Source organism: Acanthochromis polyacanthus, chromosome 16 (assembly GCF_021347895.1).
Source record: "Acanthochromis polyacanthus isolate Apoly-LR-REF ecotype Palm Island chromosome 16, KAUST_Apoly_ChrSc, whole genome shotgun sequence".
Lineage (NCBI taxonomy): Eukaryota > Metazoa > Chordata > Actinopteri > Pomacentridae > Acanthochromis > Acanthochromis polyacanthus.
The window spans coordinates 38,331,160-38,350,954 of NC_067128.1; the positions used below are offsets into that span (position 1 = coordinate 38,331,160).

The 19,795-nt window shown below is 43.2% G+C and overlaps 3 protein-coding genes across 9 annotated transcripts in view; 2 read left to right on the plus strand and 1 right to left on the minus strand.

The window, feature by feature from the left end:
* The window catches only part of hsf2 (heat shock transcription factor 2), a 33,906-nt gene extending 20,281 nt beyond the window's left edge, over window positions 1-13,625 (plus strand). For 2 of the 3 annotated variants that reach the window (XM_051936948.1, XM_051936949.1), the window contains exons 7-12: window positions 110-176; window positions 5,471-5,604; window positions 8,471-8,755; window positions 9,341-9,443; window positions 10,435-10,501; window positions 11,817-13,625. In XM_051936948.1, the coding sequence (XP_051792908.1) occupies window positions 110-176; window positions 5,471-5,604; window positions 8,471-8,755; window positions 9,341-9,443; window positions 10,435-10,501; window positions 11,817-12,115 (955 nt within the window). In that variant the 3' untranslated portion in view covers window positions 12,116-13,625. Of the gene's footprint in view, window positions 1-109; window positions 177-5,470; window positions 5,605-5,820; window positions 8,360-8,470; window positions 8,756-9,340; window positions 9,444-10,434; window positions 10,502-11,816 lie in introns of those variants that run through there. The other variant, XM_051936950.1, reaches the window with a different exon arrangement.
* Window positions 1-19,795, minus strand: part of LOC127530323 (uncharacterized) — a 133,590-nt gene that overhangs the window by 5,035 nt on the left and 108,760 nt on the right. The window lies entirely within an intron of this gene.
* Window positions 13,832-18,863, plus strand: nus1 (NUS1 dehydrodolichyl diphosphate synthase subunit). Its single transcript, XM_022207261.2, has 5 exons — window positions 13,832-14,409; window positions 15,410-15,532; window positions 16,120-16,272; window positions 17,140-17,239; window positions 18,422-18,863. The coding sequence occupies exons 1-5, from the start codon at window positions 14,010-14,012 to the stop codon at window positions 18,510-18,512; spliced, it is 867 nt and encodes a 288-aa protein (XP_022062953.1). The 5' UTR covers window positions 13,832-14,009; the 3' UTR covers window positions 18,513-18,863.

The window sequence follows — 19,795 nt, forward strand, 5'->3', positions numbered from 1 at the left end:
GTATAAATGATAGGCCGTTATTTATTGCAATAAAAAGCGTCTCTGTTTTTAAAGCTCTTATCACAGATTTAAGTGTGAATTTTGAATGTTGTGTCTGTTTGGTCGACAGGCCGATTCTGATGAACAGCAACGGAAAAAAGTCCAAATACATCCATCAGATCTACGAGGACAAACAGGTGAGCAGGTTGTTTGACGGTCAGAGATTCTCATCGTCAGACCTGTCATGTTGCTACAGTCGTAGGAAAATGAAACGAGCTTTAAATAATAAGATTTCCTTTTTCATTATTCGCTGGAACCTCATCCGGAACCCTGGTTCTACTCTGGTTCTAATCTGGTTCCACTCTAATGAGTAAATATTAGGTTGACTGGGTTTTTCCATGTGACTCATCTGTTTATATTTAAATTAGTGCTGTCAAACGATTACGATTTTTAATCTGATTAATCACATGGTTGCTGTGGATTAATGTCGATTAATCACGATTAAATACCATTCTTTTTTAAGTCTATATTAATCGCATTTCATTTTGCGTGAGCAAACAGATTCAAGAAATAAAGGAATATAAATGCACTTAACACGTTTATTAAACACTTGTGCTTTAATGAAAAGAAAACTCCCTCCTGTAGAGTGTTCATATTGCTGTAAGTTGGTGGAATGTTCCATCTTTGAGGGGTGTTTGTATTCAAAAAGAGGGCCAACGTGCTGTTGAGCGCAGGGATATTTAATTAAAATTCAGAGAGGTCCAGTCAGAAAATGTAATAAAGCAAAGATCTAGAAAATCTTAATGTCTACCTTGAATTAGTGTGAATTATGGTAACCTGGCAGTTTTATTAGTGTCTGTATGTAATCAATAACTAGACTAGGTTGTACAGCAGGATCTTAGATGGTGAGAAGATGCCCGAGGAAAGGAGAAGTGTGCTGGTGCCCATCTTTAAGAACAAGGGAGATGTGCAGAGTTGTGGCAACTACAGAGGAATAAAGCTGATGAGCCACACGATGAAGCTATGGGAAAGAGTAGTTGAAGCTAGACTAAGGGCAGAGGTGATCATCTGTGAGCAGCAGTATGGTTTCATGCCAAGAAAGAGTACAACAGATGAAATATTTGCTTTTGAGGATGCTGATAGAGAGGTACAGAGAAGGTCAGAAGGAGCTGCATTGTGTCTTTGTAGATCTGGAGAAAGCTTCTGACAGGGTGCCCAGAGAGGAACTGTGGTTTTGTATGAGGAAGTCTGGAGTGGCAGAGAAGTATGTTAGAGTGGTGCAGGACATGTATGAGGACTGTAAGACAGTGGTGAGGTGTGCTGTAGGAGTAACAGAGGAGTTCAAGGTGGAGGTGGGAGTACATCAGGGATCAGCTCTGAGCCCCTTCTTGTTTGCTATGGTGATGGACAGGATGACAGACGAGGTTAGACAGGAGTCTCCATGGACTATGATGTTTGCAGATGACATTGTGATCTGTAGTGAGAGCAGGGAACAGGTGGAGGAGAAGCTAGAGGCGTGGAGGTTTGCCCTGGAAAGGAGAGGAATGAAGGTTAGCCGCAGCAAGACGGAGTATCTGTGTGTGAATGAGAGGGACCCAAGTGGAAGAGTGAGGTTACAGGGAGAAGAGATCAAGAAGGTGGAGGATTTGAAGTACTTAGGGTCAACAATCCAGAGCGATGGAGAGTGTGGAAAAGAGGTGAAGAAGCGTGTACAGGCAGGCTGGAACAGCTGGAGAAAAGTGTCAGGTGTGATGTGTGATAGAAGAGTTTCAGCTAAAATGAAAGGAAAGGTTTACAAAACTGTGGTGAGACCAGCCATGTTGTTTGGTCTGGAGACAGTGTCCCTGAGGAAAAGACAGGAGGCAGAGCTGGAGGTAGCAGAACTGAAGATGCTGAGGTTCTCTTTGGGAGTGACCAGGATGGATAGGATCAGGAATGAGGACATCAGAGGGACAGCACATGTTAGAGGCTTTGGAGATAAAGTCAGAGAGGCCAGACTGAGATGGTTCAGACATGTCCAGAGGAGAGAGAGTGAATATATTGGTAGAAGGATGCTGAGTTTCCCACTGCCAGGCAGGAGGCCTAGAGGAAGACCAAAGAGGAGGTTTATGAATGTGGTTAAAGAGGACATGAAGGTAGTTGGTGTGAGAGAAGAGGATGCAGCAGACAGGGTTAGATGGAGGCAATTGATTCACTGTGGAGACCCTTGAAGGGAAAAGAAGAAGAAGATGGAATCAATAACTAACTGTCAAATAAAATAAATTCAGTATGGTTCAAAAACACTTTGACAACATTTATTAATAAATAAGTTTTGATATAAATGACCATCTGAAAATAAAGTGAAAAAAAATGACTGAATAATCTGAACCAACTTCTGTACTGTTATTAACATTATCTAAAGCTCCAAAAAGTTAAACAGTTGAACTTTTTTTTAAAATTTCTTCCTGTCTTCTATCACTCCCTTTATATCTCTGCTGCTTAATGGGAGAGCTGAGCTGCCAGGATTCTGAATCTGGTCTGAATGGTGTTAGTCGTTCTTAAACACATCTGGAGCTCATTGGTGAGTCTGGAACCAGATTTAGTTTGGATTATATTCATAGTTGAGAAGCTGGCTTACAGCTGTATGGTCAACATGTGCAGAGCGACTTTCCTCTCAGTGTCGATTTGTTTATTAGTCCACCAAGGAACGGAGGAGTTATGTGACGATCAGAGCATGTTTGTCTGTGAATCTGTCTGTCTGCAGCATTATTCTAAAACAGACTAACGGATTGGGATGAAATTTTCAGGGAAGGTCAGAAACGACACAACAACCACCTCATTAGATTTTCACAGTGATGCAGCTTATAGTCTGGATCCACGGATATATTAAGGATTTTCCATTGTGAGATATAGCGGCCGGGACGGCATCACTGTAACCATGGCAACAAGTGAACGCCATGTTGCTGGGAAAGTCTGCTCTGCTTTAACCTAGGCAGGTTAGTGTGTGAGGGTGAGGTAAGGAGGAGCGGTGTGTGTTGTTTCAGAGACAGTAGAACCGCACCATGCTGATGTATCTGGTCATAGAGGGTCGGTGTGAGAAGCCGTGTATTCTGGATAAACTATAAGCGTGGACAGACGGTTCAATAAAGTGCCTCGTTCTCCCCCTGCAAAGTTTGTCTGGACTTGTATTGGCTGTTACCATGAACGAGCCGCGCTAAGCTAAGCAGGCTAGCGCTAAAGGACCCGCGACCCGACCGCGGTTCGGCCGCCGGCAGAATCGGGTCGGTAACACCAGTGTCAGTCACCTGCATCAATTCACTCCACCTGTTACATATTTCAGTCTCTCAATTCAGCATCTGTACCAGGGCCGATTCTAGGATCAGAGGTTTAGGGGTGCTGAGCACCCAGAGGTGTCCGGCCAGGCAAGATAAATTTCACTGTTTTGTACATTTTAACACAATTTCATTCCCACATTTGTCAAAGAAAAGCAACACTTTTTGAAAAAGTCTGTGACTAAACCATCCAATCTGATAAAGGATATTTAAATGCTACAGTTGTGCTCATAAGTCTACATACCCTGGCAGAATTTGTAAAATGTCCTCCATTCTTTAATGAAAACATGAATGATCAGAGCAAATACAACTGCATGACAATAAATAGCTTTGTCTAAACACCAACCCTAAATGAAAGAAAAATGTTTCCATCAACAAACATATTTGCAAAAAAATAAAGGACAATATTTCACCAATTTGGCCAGGGGATGTAAACCTATGAGCACAACTGTAAGTCACAGCAAAGGAGGAATGCTCTGGAATCTTAAAAGAAACCTGTCACAACCCTAATTTCTGGGAAAAGTGACTCATTTAGATGCAGCAGCTCCTTAACATACACATAAACAGCATGTATGTTTCTGAAGTAAACCAGCCCCTATACTGAGCACCAAAAACACCAAAAATGGACCTTGGACTTATTTTTTGACTTTTATTTGAAATGTGATGCACAGCATCTCTTTTCCTGGTCTGTTCTCTCTCATCTCCCAGAGTCTCTCCCTGTTCTTCTCCTCCTTTTGTAGTGAAATTAAGCAAATATTAAAGCATACAGATAATTAGGAAAATGTAATGAAGACGTCCTGTTTAGAATGAAGTCCACTGATATCTGTTCAGTGTGTTTCTGGAGACATTTACTGTGGAAAGAACACATAACTTCTATGACATATATGTAAAATTATGTTGTGAATGGAATGTTTTTATTTGTCATCTTATCATCTTAACAGGTGCTGTTTGCGTTTCTTTATTCTCTGTTTGTGTTCTTACCTGGTTCTTCCTGACCTTACACTCTCTCCTCTCCTTCCCCTTTTTCGTCACTTCCTCTTTGGACTGACAATCACACACAAATAGATTGTATTCAACTAGATGAAAAATGACATAAATATGAAAAATACCAATAAGAATACAAATAAATAAAATCCTCTCTCTCGCTTTGTACTGTCAGCATAAAGGAAAATAACCAAACAATGTGTTTTATATCTAATAAGAGATATAAACACTGATACAACTTACAGCATTACTGATGATAGATAAACCATTTGATCTTACACTCTTCCCTGAACCTGGCTCTTTAAAAAAAAAAAAAAAGTCTTATGTCCATGATGAAGCTGTCTCTCTGTCTGTACACACACACACACACAATAGGAGTTATAATGTTAACGGGCATCCAGTCATTAGCTAGTCAGTAGAACCTTGGCTTTAATATTAACACATGCACTGACACCACAGCTAGCTTCTCTCAGTCCAGTTCAGACACTGACCACCTGTAATGTTTGCTAGCTAGAAAACGTCAGCTAACCCTACCTAACAACATAAACAGTAACCTGTGATTAAATGCAGCAAAAACGAGGACTTGTAATGATAATAATGTGTTGGTATTGAGTGGTAGAAGTGAAGAATTGTGCCACGTATCCTGATTTACTTACTACGGAACATGTGCTTCTGTGGCAGCTTAGTTCTGCAGGTAGAGGCTCAGAGGCCGAGTCGTAAAAGTTGGACGGGATCAAACCATTTTTGAGGCAAGATAGGGGGAGAGGAGTGCTGTATTTTTGTTGTTAAAACATTACGTATCAACCAAGTACTGTATGATTTTTGCACTTTTCTGGTTTGTTAAAAAAAGGACATGCGATACAAAAGAAATCTCTCAAACTTTAGGGGTGCTGGGATTCAATTTAGGGGTGCTTGAGCACCCCCAAAAATGGGCTAGAAACGCCTATGATCTGTACCACATAACGTACATGTACGTTAATCCACGTTAACGTGCTAATTTTGACAGCCCAGATTTAAATTATTAAAAGACAAACATTGTCAGTAGTTTTCCATCATTAGTATTCTTCCAATATGCTGAAAAGTCAACAGTTTCCCTGTAATGTGTTTCTCAGGAGTAGATCAGCATGAATACGCTATTATCCAGAGGTAGAGGTGTATTTTTAGTAGTAGTGTTTAGTCCTGACTGTGTGTTTCAGTCCACAGTAAACGGTCTGAACGGAGTGAAGAACTCTGAGGTGTCAGAAGACATCATCATCTGCGACCTGACCGAGAACGAAGCCGAGGTGATGGCGGAGATTACCGAGGAGTCGCCCAGAGCCTTCGAACAGGGGTAACGCTTTAACCATAATACTATCCATAGCTCTCTGACAATACCCATAACCCTCTATCCATAACACTACCCATGATACTAACATAACTCTCTGACAATACCCATAACTCTCTATCATAACGAGGGCTGCAGCTCACGATTATTTTAATATTCGATTAATCGGTCGAAGAATCGAATTTTTAAAAAAACATTTTTAATTTCCGCCTCTTTATTCAGAAATAGAAGATTTGGAATGACACAGCAAATAAGAAGATTGTAGGGAAGCCTTCATCTTCAACCATCAGAGGCCTCATGTCAGTGACGGTCATGCTGAGGATGCTCTCAGTCAAACAGCTGCTTGCTGTGGTGGACATGATGTCTTTCTATCATGAAGCCTGTTAATGTGATTCATCCTGCCTCACTCCAACACAGACCAGTGTCTTCACTCAGATGTCAGAAAATTAAAACTTGAAGCTTAATCTTCAAATTATTACCATATAGTGTGCAAGTTACGTTTATTTGTAATGCATATCCAAACCATGCTTTAGCTGATTAAAGTGAAATAAAAAGCATCTCTCACAGTCACACACGCCCTATCACTGTCATTAATCAGTTAATAAGCTAACCCTAGCATCAGACAAGCTACCAGAGAGACTGATGTTACGTTTCCTCACTTTAAAATGGAACAAATGTAGGATAATGCAGTGACTTAAGGTGTGTGTCCACTCGATGCGACACATCACATGTGGCCGGTTGGTGCGTTTCCAGCTGTGATCCGGTGTGTTTACCTGCAGCTCATTTACATAAAGTAGACTTGACTTCTACTGTCCTCAAACATCTAAACTAGCCGTCGATGAACTAAAACTAGGACAGGTTCAGCTGCTGCACAGATTATTTCTCGCCTCAGTTGCTTTAGAAATACTTTTCCCTGAAGTGTTTTCGAAATAAAAGAGAAAGTTTGCGGCTGAGCTGCTGTGTTTATCAGACTCATCTACCGGACCGTCAAGTTGAACGCGCGGTCACATGACGACGTAGTGACCCGCTAGTGACGGTCCATCGTCAGTGCGATTTTCAGATGCGTGCGTTGCCGTGCGGGAAAATCGCGTGTAGTGGACATGCAGCATGTTTTTGTTTTGTGACGCGTGAAATGCTCCCACACTTCTGAGGACTTCGGTCAAACAGTTTTCTCTGTGCTGGTTATGTTTCATGTGTTGAATTTACTCTTCCTTTGAAAATATCTCCACCTCGCGCTGTTCAATTTGCTCTGCAGGTGAAGTAGACGGCTCTGCAACATGGCGAGTGACACATGAATCGATAATGCAATTCGTTGCCAGTGCTTTTAACAATCCATTATTGTCGTTTTTAATCGATTTGTTGTTGCAGCCCTAATCATAACCATCTATCCATAACCCTCCAGATAGTAAAACTGCACCTTTAAAGGAGTTTTAAGAACTTCTAGCAGCTTGTGAGCTATCTAAACTATCAAACCTAGGTATCTAAACTACCCAAACTAGCTAACTATCTAAAGTAGCAATCTGAACTAGCTAACTATTTAAACCAGCTAACTATCTAACCTATCCAAACTAGTTGTCTGTATAGTGGGCTGTATGATTCAAATTAAAACCTTTAAAATAGAATTAAATTGGGTAATTTGGATTAAAAAGCAATTAAAGCTGACAACGCCACCTAGTAAGGGACGAGGACCCGTTTAAAAGTGGTTCTTAACCCAGAGGTGAGCAGTGCATAACAACAGGGGATAAAACAAAATTTTCTCTGTTCCAATAAATGTATTTATCTAAAAATAAGTGTTAACAATAAACAACAAAAAATTAGCAAACTAAAAGTTCTTAAAATAAAGTCACTAAGGAATTGGTGACCACTGGACTGGTCACGCAGGGCCTCTTCTTTGATGGGGGGTTAGGGGAGCTTCTCCAGTCCTCCGGGGCCACGGCGCTGCGCCTCGCGATCACACAGGCTCTGGAGCCTGAGAGAAAGAGAGGATCTGCCAGTGGGGGAAGCAATAAAGGACCCACGCGTCTTCCTCCCGTGTGTGGTGACTCATGCCGCAAGCACGCGTTGAGCACCGCCGTGCGTTCCAAAAACTGGCCCCACTTCGTGGCTCCCGTACGTCTCTCTCTCTCTCTCCGTTCGTCCTGGCTTGGTGCCGGTGCTGTGTGCCCTTGTTCAGCTTAGTAGTCTGCCATGTTGCTCGTTACACACCGCCATTCACCGTCGCTTCTGCCCTGTTGTCTGTCGTGCTGCCCATTGCACGCTGCCGTTCACCGCTGCTTCTGCTGCCTCGCCTCTCCGCGGCTCGCCTGCCGCTCGCCTCTCCTTCCCTTTTGCTCTGTCGATCGTCTCTTTTGTTTGCTGTCGTTGCCCCAGATTCTGTCCTGCGTAATCAAACTGATTGATAGCAGGTGCGCTCAACCAGTGTCCACAGTCTCTGTTCCCGGTACACACCGGCAGGTAGTGGGCGTGACCTGAACCCATCCAGAAACAAATGTATAAAGAAAAGCAACACAACAAGACATGCAAATTGACAAACTAACACAAAAATCAAGCAAATAATTTCACAGCAAAATATAAGAAAACCACACACCAAATAATCATGCAAATAAAGAAAAAGTAAATAAAAGGCCATATTCCCACATAGCTAACAATCAAAACTAGCCATCTGAACTAGCTATTTAAACCAGCTAACTATCTGAACTATCTAAAGTAGCAAACTATCTACACAAGCTAACTATCAAAATTAGCTATCTAAACAAGCAAAGTGAAGGTGGACAGTTGTCTGTCTAAACTAGCTAACTATCTAACCTAACTGTCTATCTATCTAACTCTCTGACTATCTAAACTAACTAGTTGTGGCTGACTTGTGTCTCAGAGATGTGGAGATTGTGGAGGTGGAGGTGGACAGTTGTGGTGTTCTGCCTACTGAGACGGAGGTGATCACCAGCGATGACGACAAACCCGCCGAGGACGGGAAGCGGAGCAGCTCATTGGACGGCAGCAAACCAACTAGCAGCTCACTGGACGGCAACAAACCAATCAGCAGCGCCCTGCAGCTGAACAAAGCGTCCGGCCTGAGTCTGGAGGACCCGGTGAAGATGATGGACTCCATCCTGAACGAGAACGGAGCCATATCTCAGAACATCAACCTGCTGGGAAAGTAAGGACCACAATGAATCATTAGGGTTACCAGCTGAGAGGGAGAGCTACTGTCTGCGTGACCTGATTGGTTCTGTTCCATAAATGCTCCACCCTCTAATGTCTCATTGGTTAAACCCTTTGAGGCTCCGCCCACACTAAGCTTCTAGAACTCCTGCAGTTCCTCAGATTTTTCCTCAAAGGTCCAGCAGTGATTTTTTTCCTTGGCCACAGTTAAAGTGTAGCACAGAAATAAATCAGTTTACACTTTAAAGCATCGTTCTGGGTAGAAAAGTCTTTCGGCTGTCTTAGAAATACTTCATGTGACTTTTCTGACATTAATATCAATGATTATGTTCAAACACCCACATTCAGTTTAAACCAGTGCAACACGTCTCTGTTAAATGTTCAGTAGTGTTTCCGTGTTCCAGGTTCTGTGTGTTAAATCCTCTGTAATGTTTGAATGCTGATCAGGGAATGAAACCATGGTTAGAATCTCTGCACCTGGGACTCACCTGTCTACATTTACTGTGATTCTACACTTTATTTTAAATCTAACACAGTCCTGGTTCTGGTGGATAAGTCCTGCTTGTCTCTGTGTTGTCAGGGTGGAGCTCATGGACTACCTGGACAGCATTGACTGCAGTCTGGAGGACTTCCAGGCCATGCTGTACGGGAAACAGTTCGGCATAGATTTTGAAGCTGTGGAGGTAAAACACTCAAACACCAGAGCAGAGATGAACACAACTGGTCTGAGCAGCTTCACAGCACAGTTTAATGTGTAACATGAAGAACGTTCCTCAGAACAGAGTTTTGGTTCCATTGTGGGAAAAAGCTCAGAAAGAGTTTGTTTGACAGTAGAGAACAACAGGATGTTCACCAGCAGATGATGTGGCCTGTCCCCATCCATCCATCCATCCATCCATCCACTCATCCATCCATCCATCCATCCATCCATCCATCCATCCATCCATCCACTCATCCATCCATCCATCCATCCATCCATCCATCCATCCATCATCCAACTATCCATCCATCCACTCATCCATCCATCCATCCATCATCCAACTATCCATCCATCCATCATCCAACCATCCATCCATCCATCCATCATCCAACTATCCATCCATCCACTCATCCATCCATCCATCCATCCATCGTTGGTCTGATAGTTCATAGGAGGACCAGTAATCAGTAGTTGTGCTCCAAATTGAATCCTAGAACTTTTGAGACGTCTTTCTGGGTTTATGTTGATCTGAATGAAATAAAGTTCTGCTGCTGAAGAAGCGTCCAGCTGTCATGTGATGAACCCAGAGTTAGTAGTTATAGTAAATAATATTTAATAGTTAATACTCTCAGCTTTACTTTGTGCTACTGTCAGGTACAGTTCTTGATTTAATCCTTAATATTTAGATTAAATAATATAATTTAAACGATGAAGTTAGACAGGAAGTCAGTTTTTGGACAAATCAAATTTGAAAGCTGAGCTCTGGACTCTTCAGATTCTCTGTAGGATTCAGACCTTTACCTGGGCACTAAGATAACATGAATAAACACAGATCCAGGGTTAAACCAGTGATCCACCATCTTCATCGTATAAAAGACCAGTGAGACAATGTGCTGGAAGAATCCTGTTCTTTTGCCTGAAGCCATGTGGGGCTCCAGCCTCTAAACGTTGGGTTTGAAACAACTCTGTTTCAGGAGAACGTGTCTTCCAAAGAAAACCTGAACCAGCAGAACCGAAGCAGGACGGACGACGACCACACAGGTGAGTCTGACGACCACATGAAATTATAACATAACAATCATGTTCATTATTGTTGTTATTTTTAAATTAATCAACCATAAACTACTACAGAGCTCCCTGAATTCAAGTTAGTACATGTAATTTGTATGTGTATGTTATAATTACATGTATGCATTGCAAATGGGTGTCAACATGTCATGATATCTACAGGTATGGCTCTAAACTAGACCTTGTGGCACAAACAGGGCGTTACACTTTTTGAAGGTAGTCCCCTTTAACAAAGAACCAAACATACATAATACTACCATTGGAATGACTACTAATACTTGTATCCCAATTTAAGGTAGTGAAAGGCAAAAACCATTTTGACATCACCCATGGCATTTTGAGTAAGAATATCTCAGTAACTACAAATATAACCCTGCTGCTTTTTTGTACAGTGATAGAAGACAGATGGAACTGTCTTGTAGAAAAATTTGGGGTCTCTGGTACCTGTCCCACACTGAGATTTTTGCCACCAAAAATAGCCAAATAAAAATCTCGTCCAACTTTGGGAGCTCATATTTTCCAAACTGAGGTACCTAGAAAGCTCCAGTTTGCTAAGTTATCACACAAGTTTGTGTAGAATGGAACCCAGGGGTGTTAGAACACTTCTGTGCAGTATTTCTAGTACTTTTAAGGTCCCAAACTCCACTCGTGAGTAGGTATCTCTTAATTTTTAGCATTTTTAGCAAGCCCCCACGGCCTGCAGAGTGTAGGGAAACACCTGGGGATGTTTGTGGGGCACTAGCTACATGCAGAGGCCTTGTTTACCAACTCACAGCTCTCTGGTATGTCTAGAGGCTGACAAATAACCACTGAAAGATGAAAAAAACGCTGGCGAGGCTTTTTATAGAACAAATTCTGAAAATTTCAGACCCCCACAACTCAGAAACTATTTGAGCTACAGGCCTACAATTTAGCATAGAAAGTACTTTTGGGACTATCTAATGGCATACAAATTTAGGACTAATTTGAAGATGGTGCAGCAACACCCCCAAGGAATATCTGGTCATTTCACCTGGAATGACCCCAGTTCCAGATTCAGTAATATTTACCCTCAGAGTGGTTCTGGGAGGTCAGTAAACCTCTGAGCTGCTCTGATGAACCATCAACAGTCTGTTTAATCTCACAGACTTCAAACTATCAGAGTAGAACTATTGAACATAAGAACACTGAATAAGTCAGGATGTATCTCCATGGTAACGAGCTGCTGCTTCCTGAAGCTGAATCATAGATAACTCTCGGATGGTTCCTGGGAACCTTCATGTTGGCTGATGTTGTTCTTCTGTGTTAGATAAGCAACTGATCCAGTACACCTCCTGCCCCCTGCTGGCCTTCCTGGATGGCTGCACCCCTCCTGCAGAGCTGGACCTGGGCAGCAGCTCCTCCAGCTCCCACCTCCATCCCTCCGTGGAGGCCGAGCCGCCCTCGGAGCTGCTGGACATCGGCCTGGAGGCCAAGCAGCCTCATCGCAGCTCCCTGATCCGCCTGGAGCCTCTGACGGAGGCCGAGGCCAGCGAGGAGACGCTGTTCTACCTGTATGATCTGAGTCCGTCCGACGCTGAGTCCGGCCAGCTGTGCAGAAGCGTGTGACGGTTCATCAGGAGCTCACCTGCAGCCAGGTGTCTGGTGGAGCAGAACTGGAAGGAGCTTTTCTGTTTTAGACTTCTGCATCGGGTCACAGAAATGAAGTCCGTTTGATGCAGCTGAAAAAATAAATACTCAAAGCTTTCTGCTGCTGGAACACTTTATTAGTTTAACCAATCCTTGGCTGTGGGCGGAGCTAAGGACAGGTGCAGCAGTGAAGGAGGAAGAGTTCCAGCTGAGAACGATCTGAATGATCAGAGCTGCTTCCAGACGTCTAACGGTTCCTGTAGTAAAACATTAAAACAGTCTGACAGGTAGAAAAAGAAACTCTGGTCTGTACCTGATGGTCAGAGAAACACGCTACACACGTCTTTACATACATGTTTCTGTACATACATATTTCTGTGCAGGCTCCAGCTGATCATCTGTGGTCACCCAAAGCATGATGGGAGCTGTAGTATTCAAATAAAACCCTCAACCTCAGATGGATTAAAGTAATATTTGAGACGCTTCATTCTGCTGTAGAACTGAACTTCTTCATTTTCAGTCCAACTGTTTCATTCCTGAAGGTTTCAATGCAAAAATCTCAAATATAAAAATATCAGTAAAGACACAAACTGTGGAAATGAAGCACAGCAGAGTCCATCCCTCAGCTCCACCTGGTCTCCATGTCCTCCAGAGACTCTGTAAATATAAGAATCTATTTGTTACGGTTTCTGTTCTTTTGCTCCGTCTGTCCACAGAGCTACATTCCTCCAGTGTCCAGATGGAACATCGGTTTATAAAACTCCTGAGTGTTGGCTGTAAATGTAGATCCAGGGAATCAGGAGCCTGTAAAGAACCAGTTATCAGTGTACCAATAAAACTGTCTGTCTCTTTCCTTCTGGTTCACTAAATACCAGAATCAGTCTCATGATCTGATGGAAACTAGCAGATGCTGCTGAATGGAAGCTTTTCTTTAAATAAACCAGTTTCAGATTTAATCTCTGATACAACACAACGGTTTCATTCTATAGAACCTCCAAGAGCTTTACAGTCTGTTTTATTCACTTGTTCACACAAACAGCTACCTGATCGATCAACTGATTGATCACCTGATCCATCTGGTGGTGTGTCACACTGGGGAGTCACTATCATGGGTAAGAGATGAGAACAGGTGTTTTTAGACAGTTCAGAGCCTCAGATTTCTCTGCTGAATATAACCTGGATGTAAAGGAGAGGAAAGCAGCTCCACCAGGAACCAGCAAGAACCTGAAGATCTGATCCCAGATCAGTCAACGGAACAAACACTAAACTGGAAACTAAGGACTTTTTCTCTGCTGGAGAGGTACTTTTAGTGGTACTTTTACTGCAATAATGGAGGACTTTAAAGGTACTTTAACTGCAGTATTCTGAATACTTCCTCCTCCGGATTTAGAGAACAGGGACCATCGAAGGAATAACTCATGCAGTTTATTTTATATTTATTAGTTAAATCTGAATGTAGCTGCTTTAAATAAACTTTATTGATATTTTTGTTTATGTCGACAGTCTTTTTTTTTATAAATTGCCGTTTTTTACATTAACTATCGATAAAAGAATTGTTTTTAAACTTTATTGATTACAGGTGCGAGGGGGCGTGGCTGCTAAAATGACGTAATTCATCCGCGCGGAGCCACGCGAAGCTCGCAGACGCGTCAAACAAAACGGGAACAGCTGTTGCGTCACTCACGTCCCGTCCAATCAGGGAGCTCCGTGTAAGAGCGGGTTCAGAGGTCGGTAGAGAAGGGAAGATGGCGGCGGGGAGCTCCGGGCGGCGCTGAGCTGATTATCAGGCCGATCAGGGGCACTCAGAGGCGGCTGTAGCGCAGACTCTGACCGCGGGCCTCCAGGACGCTGCTCTCTGGGAACGCGGACACTCATGGCGCTGCTGTACGGCCTGCTGTGGCGGCTGCTGCTGCTTCTGGTCCACGTCAACACGGCGCTGGTCTCCTGGCTCCGTGTCCGCCTGCGGAGCTGGAAGGGCCGGCTGTGGGAGCGGGCAGTGGCCGCTCTGCTGCTGCCGGTCGCTCTGGCGGGGTTCCCGGACCAGCACAAGAAGCTGAACCATAGCCCCGATGCTACCGCGAATCCCGTGACGGGAAACCGCGGCGACGGTCGCCGAGCGCGGTGGCTGTCAGACGGCAAAGCTCTGGAGAAGCTGCCGGTGCACGTCGGCCTGCTGGTGGCCGAAGAGGAGCCCAGTTACTCGGACATCGCGAACCTGGTGGTGTGGTGCATGGCGGTCGGCATCTCCTATGTCAGCGTCTACGATAACCACGGTAATCACGGTAGTGCTGGGCCGGTACCGGCAGGAACCGGGTTGATTTAGGTTGAGCAGAAACAGGACAGAATAAATGGGAGATTACAGGAAGTTCAGTTTAAATGAAAGCAGAAGTAGTTTCAGAGGTTTTCTCTTGGTTCCGTTCATTCAGTTTGATTCTCTAAATTCTGTTTTCTGGAACATTAGAGCTCTGTGGTTCTGGTTTATAGTGGATCTCTTGGTTCTGTTTTTTGGGGGTCTGTTTCAGTCTCTCATGTGACTTCTGAGGATTTTTCCGTTTTTTCTCTGATTTCCTGCTGAAGGTTTAAACTAACCAGTTAAACCAGTTAAGCTAACCAGTTAACCTGCAGCTCATTCATTAGTTTGAATCATTCATTAATATAAACGGTGAATTCTGTGATTGTTCAGTGAATCTTTTCTGGTTCTTCCCTCTGACAGTAAACTGGAGATCTCTGGAGGAAACTCTGATCCACTTCTGAACATTTTAGAACAAACAGCTGATTGATACAGAAAATAATAAACAGAAGAGCTGACAGAAACCAGTGTTTACCTGTTGCCTGAAGGTTTCTGTTCCAGAAATTAATCTGGAGTTTTAATTCTGTTAAATATGATTTATTCTAAATCAGCTGATAGTTCAGATGAAAACTGCACAAGTTTAGATCTCACTCTGTCCTCAACTGCTACTATTATTGTTGCTGTTGTTCTCCATTAAACTGTTAATATTATTATTATTATTCTCCATCCATTAAACTGTTTATATTGTTGTTGTTATTCATTCATTAAACAGTTTATTGTTTTCTTAGTGACTCGATCAGCTGCTTGGTCTCTAAAAAGTGGATCAGAGTTTCCTCCATCATCTGGTTCAGTCCACAGATCTCCAGTTCAGAGGAAAGGAGCAGAAAATATTCACATCAAGTCAGACTTTAGATGTTTTTCTTTAAGAACTGCAGCTGTGGTTCCTCCAGGACTCAGAACATTCAGACGATCTTGTTCTTCAGGTATCTTCAGGAAGAATAATTCTCGTCTGCTGGAGGAGATTTTACGGCAGCAGAACCTGTTGGGAGTCGACGGATCCAAATACAGCGTCGAGTTCCTGAGCAATGGCACCGACAAACACAACGGTGAGAACACGACACTGGAGAACACGACAATGGAGAACACAACATTAGACAACATACTACTAGAGAACACGACATTGTAGAACGCAACACGGGAGAACACGACACGAGAGAACACAACAGTAGAGTACATAATACGAGAGAACACAATACGAGAGAACACGATGCTAGAGAACACAACACTGGAGAAAACAACTCTAGAGAACACAACGCTAGAGAACACAAGGGGGGGGAGTATTTGGATCACAAAGTTGATATTCGGATATCACCGTCACAGCCGAATATTCGGATGTTCGGGTCCAGCCCTACTGGAGTCTAGTATGTAGTTGATTAAACGAAGCTTCGTTTAATCAACGAACCCTAGCCCTATAAAAAAACTAACAACAACCTCAAACTGATGGATCAGTTATCAGGAGGTTCACCTGATAGTCGACTAATAATTGATTGATTGTGGAACTCGCAGCAGAACCGACTGATCCCACTGTTTTCCATCAGGTTCTGATCCTCAAACATGAAAGTTTCAGCTTTTGTGTAAAGAAAAAGGATGTTGACATCACGAGTTGTCATGTTGTGTGTCTGTATGTTTTCAGTTGTGTCCTGCAGACCCACAGTGAAGGTTTTGTCTCCTGAAGATGGGAAGCAGAGCATCGTCCAGGCAGCTCAGCAGATCTGTCGCTCCGTGGAGAACAAAGAGAGGAGCTCCAAAGACATCAGCGTGTCCATGTTGGACGTCCTGCTGAGAGGTGAGAAGACATGGCAACATGACATGGCAAGACGGGAACACGACAACATGGCACGGCACGGCACCATCAACACGGCAACATGACACTACAAATGACACATAAAAGTTCTGCCAGCATAGTTTCTCTCTTCCTGACGAACTTCCTGTTATTTTCTCTCTTCCTGACGAACTTCCTGTTAGTTTTTCTTCATCTGATGAACTTCCTGTTAGTTTTTTTTCTCTTCCTGTTAGTTTTTCCTCTCCTCCTGATGAACTTCCTGTTAGTTTTTTCGCTCTTCCTGTTAGTTTTTCCTCTCTTCCTGATGAACTTCCTGTTAGTTTTTTCGCTCTTCCTGTTAGTTTTTCCTCTCTTCCTGATGAACTTCCTGCTAGTTTTTCCTCTCTTCCTGATGAACTTCCTGCTAGTTTTTCCTCTCTTCCTGATGAACTTCCTGCTAGTTTTTCTTCATCTGATGAACATTCTGTTTAAAGTATTTTCTTCTATTTCTTCCTCATCATATGACATGTTAGCAGCATGTTAGCATCACTGCTAGTAAACACAGAACCATCAGCTGCCTTCAGTCACATGATTTCCTCAGTAGAGCTGCTAAGGTTACTTGGCTGTGGTCGACCAATCAGAGCTGGCTGTTCAGGAGGGGAGGAGCTAAAACAGATGATGGACAATCTGAGGAAATAATGTGTTTCTGAACATTACAGCAGGGACATATGTTCTAGTAGAACCCAGAAATCTGCAGAATAACATCTTCAGAACGCTACAGATCAACACATCACTGAATGTCAGCGTTGGTTCTTCATGTCATCAGAGGTAGGACGTTGGAGGGTTTTCTGGAGGGTGGAGATAAATAAGTTCTGCTGTCTTTGGTTTCAGAATCAAAAAATATTCCAGATCCAGACCTGGTGCTGAAGTTTGGACCTGTGAACAGCACTCTGGGATTCCTGCCATGGCACATCCGCCTGACGGAGTTCATGTAAGAAACTAATTCTGTTCTTATTAGAACACAGGAAACGCCTCCAAAAGACCTGAGTGTCCTTGGAGAACCTGCTCTGTCCTTTTCTGTCAGAGCAGAAAAGGACAGAGCAGTCTGACCAGTTTATGGTTCAGGTGAACATCCAGGTACTTGGAAGATGTCACCATCTCAGTGTCTCTGGATGTTCACATGTTTGGACCTGTGAAAGTCCACCTCCAGTTCTGGTTCTGCTGGCACTGGTCCACAAAGCTCTAGTCATCTCCATCTGTGATGAGTCCTCAGAGAACTTTCTGAGCTGGACATGAACTCTGCTGAAACCATCTGAAGAGGAAGGACTGTTCCCTGTGGAGCTCTGGTTCTGCAGAGATGGACAGTCATGGAACCTGATCAGTGACAAACTGTAGAAACAGGAAGAACCTCCACATCTTCAGCTTTTAAATCCTTGGTGTTTGTATAGTGTGATCGACTGTTCTATTAAAAAAAAAAAAAAACTACATCTGTAGAACCAGAACCTTCCTCCTCCTGGTTCTGGTTCTCCAGGACCAACTCAGCTGAGACCAGAACATCCAGAGAGTTTCAGGTTGAACTGCAGGCAGTGTTTCCTCAGAGAGACTAAAATAAATGCAGCAGAACCAGAGAACAGAAGAGCAAGTTGGAGATCCATCCAGCATGGTGGAACATCTTCTACAGATGATGAGCAGAGTAGAGAGAAAACATGGAGATAGAAAAACATCTACAGGATGAGGAGATCACATGAGTTCAGAGTTTAACTCTTAAGCCCGGTCGGCCCACGGGTGGGCCGAAGAAATCCCGGCGTTTTTTTCTGAAAATATGGCCAGGGCTTAAGAGGTTAACACACGAACACCCAGAAACTGTTGGAGACTGAAGTTCCAGAATTCTAAACGAGTTCAAGTCTCTGGTCCACCACCAGAACCAAACCCCGACCCTGAGGGGACAGAGCTTCTGGGTTTGGGTTGTGTCTTCTAGAAACTCTGTTAGATCGCTGTAAATGTTTGACTGTTTGTCCCTCATCTCTTAATTTCTTATTTTTAGATCTGTCCAGATGAAGTGTGTTATTTATTGTAGAGAAAATCTGAATCTGGACTCTGAACAGCAGGGGGTGCCACTGAACTCTGTGTTTACAGTTTGAAGTTTGTTCTGACTGTGTCTGTCTGTCCTTAGCTCCCTGCCGTCCCACAGAGACGTCTCCTACGACGACGTGTTGGACGCTCTGCAGAGATACGCCTCCTGCCAGCAGAGACTTGGACAGTGACGAGTCCTCAGACAGTTTAAAGACTCCAGGAGATGCTGAGGTTCTGCCTGCAGCTCTTTGGTTCTAAAGTCACATTCCAGAGTTGGACAGAGACACCAGAGGACTGTCTGACTACAAACTCGGTTCTGTCCTCGCTGTCCGTCACTCTGTCCAGCTGCTATTTCCTGCTGAAGACGCCGTCAGACAGAAGAATGGAGGCTTTGTGTCCGTCCTGTAAACAGCTCGTCTCAGGCAGGAAGTGGAGGACAGACGGGTCACATGTGTAAATATGGGTCATGTGTTCATGTTGGGTTCCAGGTTCTGTTGGACTGAGAGAATAAAGATCACCGTCTGCCACTCTGAGAACATTAATCCACTGTTTTATCACTCAGACTTATTGATCGATGATCAGAATCTTTAGATCAATAATAAGATCTGAACCAGGATCAGCCTGACCTCAGATCTATCAACCTGCTGATCAATACTCAATAATAACTGGCAGTAATCAGCTGAGAGGTAGGAAACAAACCGATCTCTGGTTTCTGACAGAATCACGTGTTAAACCGGAGTGGGGTAGTGTAGGGAGGGTAAACCTACAAAACTAAATTTTCATCCAGGTTTGATTTCTGCTGTGAATAAAATCAGAGTAATGTGGAGAAAAAACAAACAAATATGGGGAAAAAAATAGCAACGTAAGAAGAAGAAATCCATTTGAACTAATTAGCTAGTTATTTATTTATTTAGTGGTTTTAGTTTCAGCTGCTGTCTGTTGTTTCCAGCTCGTGGAGACTTTATTAAACATCAGCTTCATTCACACTAAAGAAAACTTTATTAAACATCGGCTTCATTCACACTAAAGAAAACTTTATTAAACATCGGCTTCATTCACACTAAAGAAACCGTCGTTCACTTCAGGAACAGATCAGCTTCTTTACCTTCAGCTGCCTCTCATGGTCTTCTTCAGATGGAGCTCTGGTACCTCCACAGGTTCCTGAGCTGCATCCATCCACGAGGAAGATTATTTTCATCAGTTTTACTGAAGCTCGTCTTTAACAGTCAGACTTTATTGCTTCACTTAACGTCTTTTATGTGAAGTAAATTCAGACTCTCATTTTCCATGAAGGACTTAAAGAGAAGTCTGAAGAACATAATTTACTCTGATCGTCATTCTCAGTCTCACCTTTAAACTTCATGGAGATCCAGATGAGCAGCAGTAGGAGATAAAAACATCAGCTCTATGGAAATATTGACTATCAGAGGGTGACGTTTGGTACAAACAGCTTTAGTTTGATCCTTTAAATCAG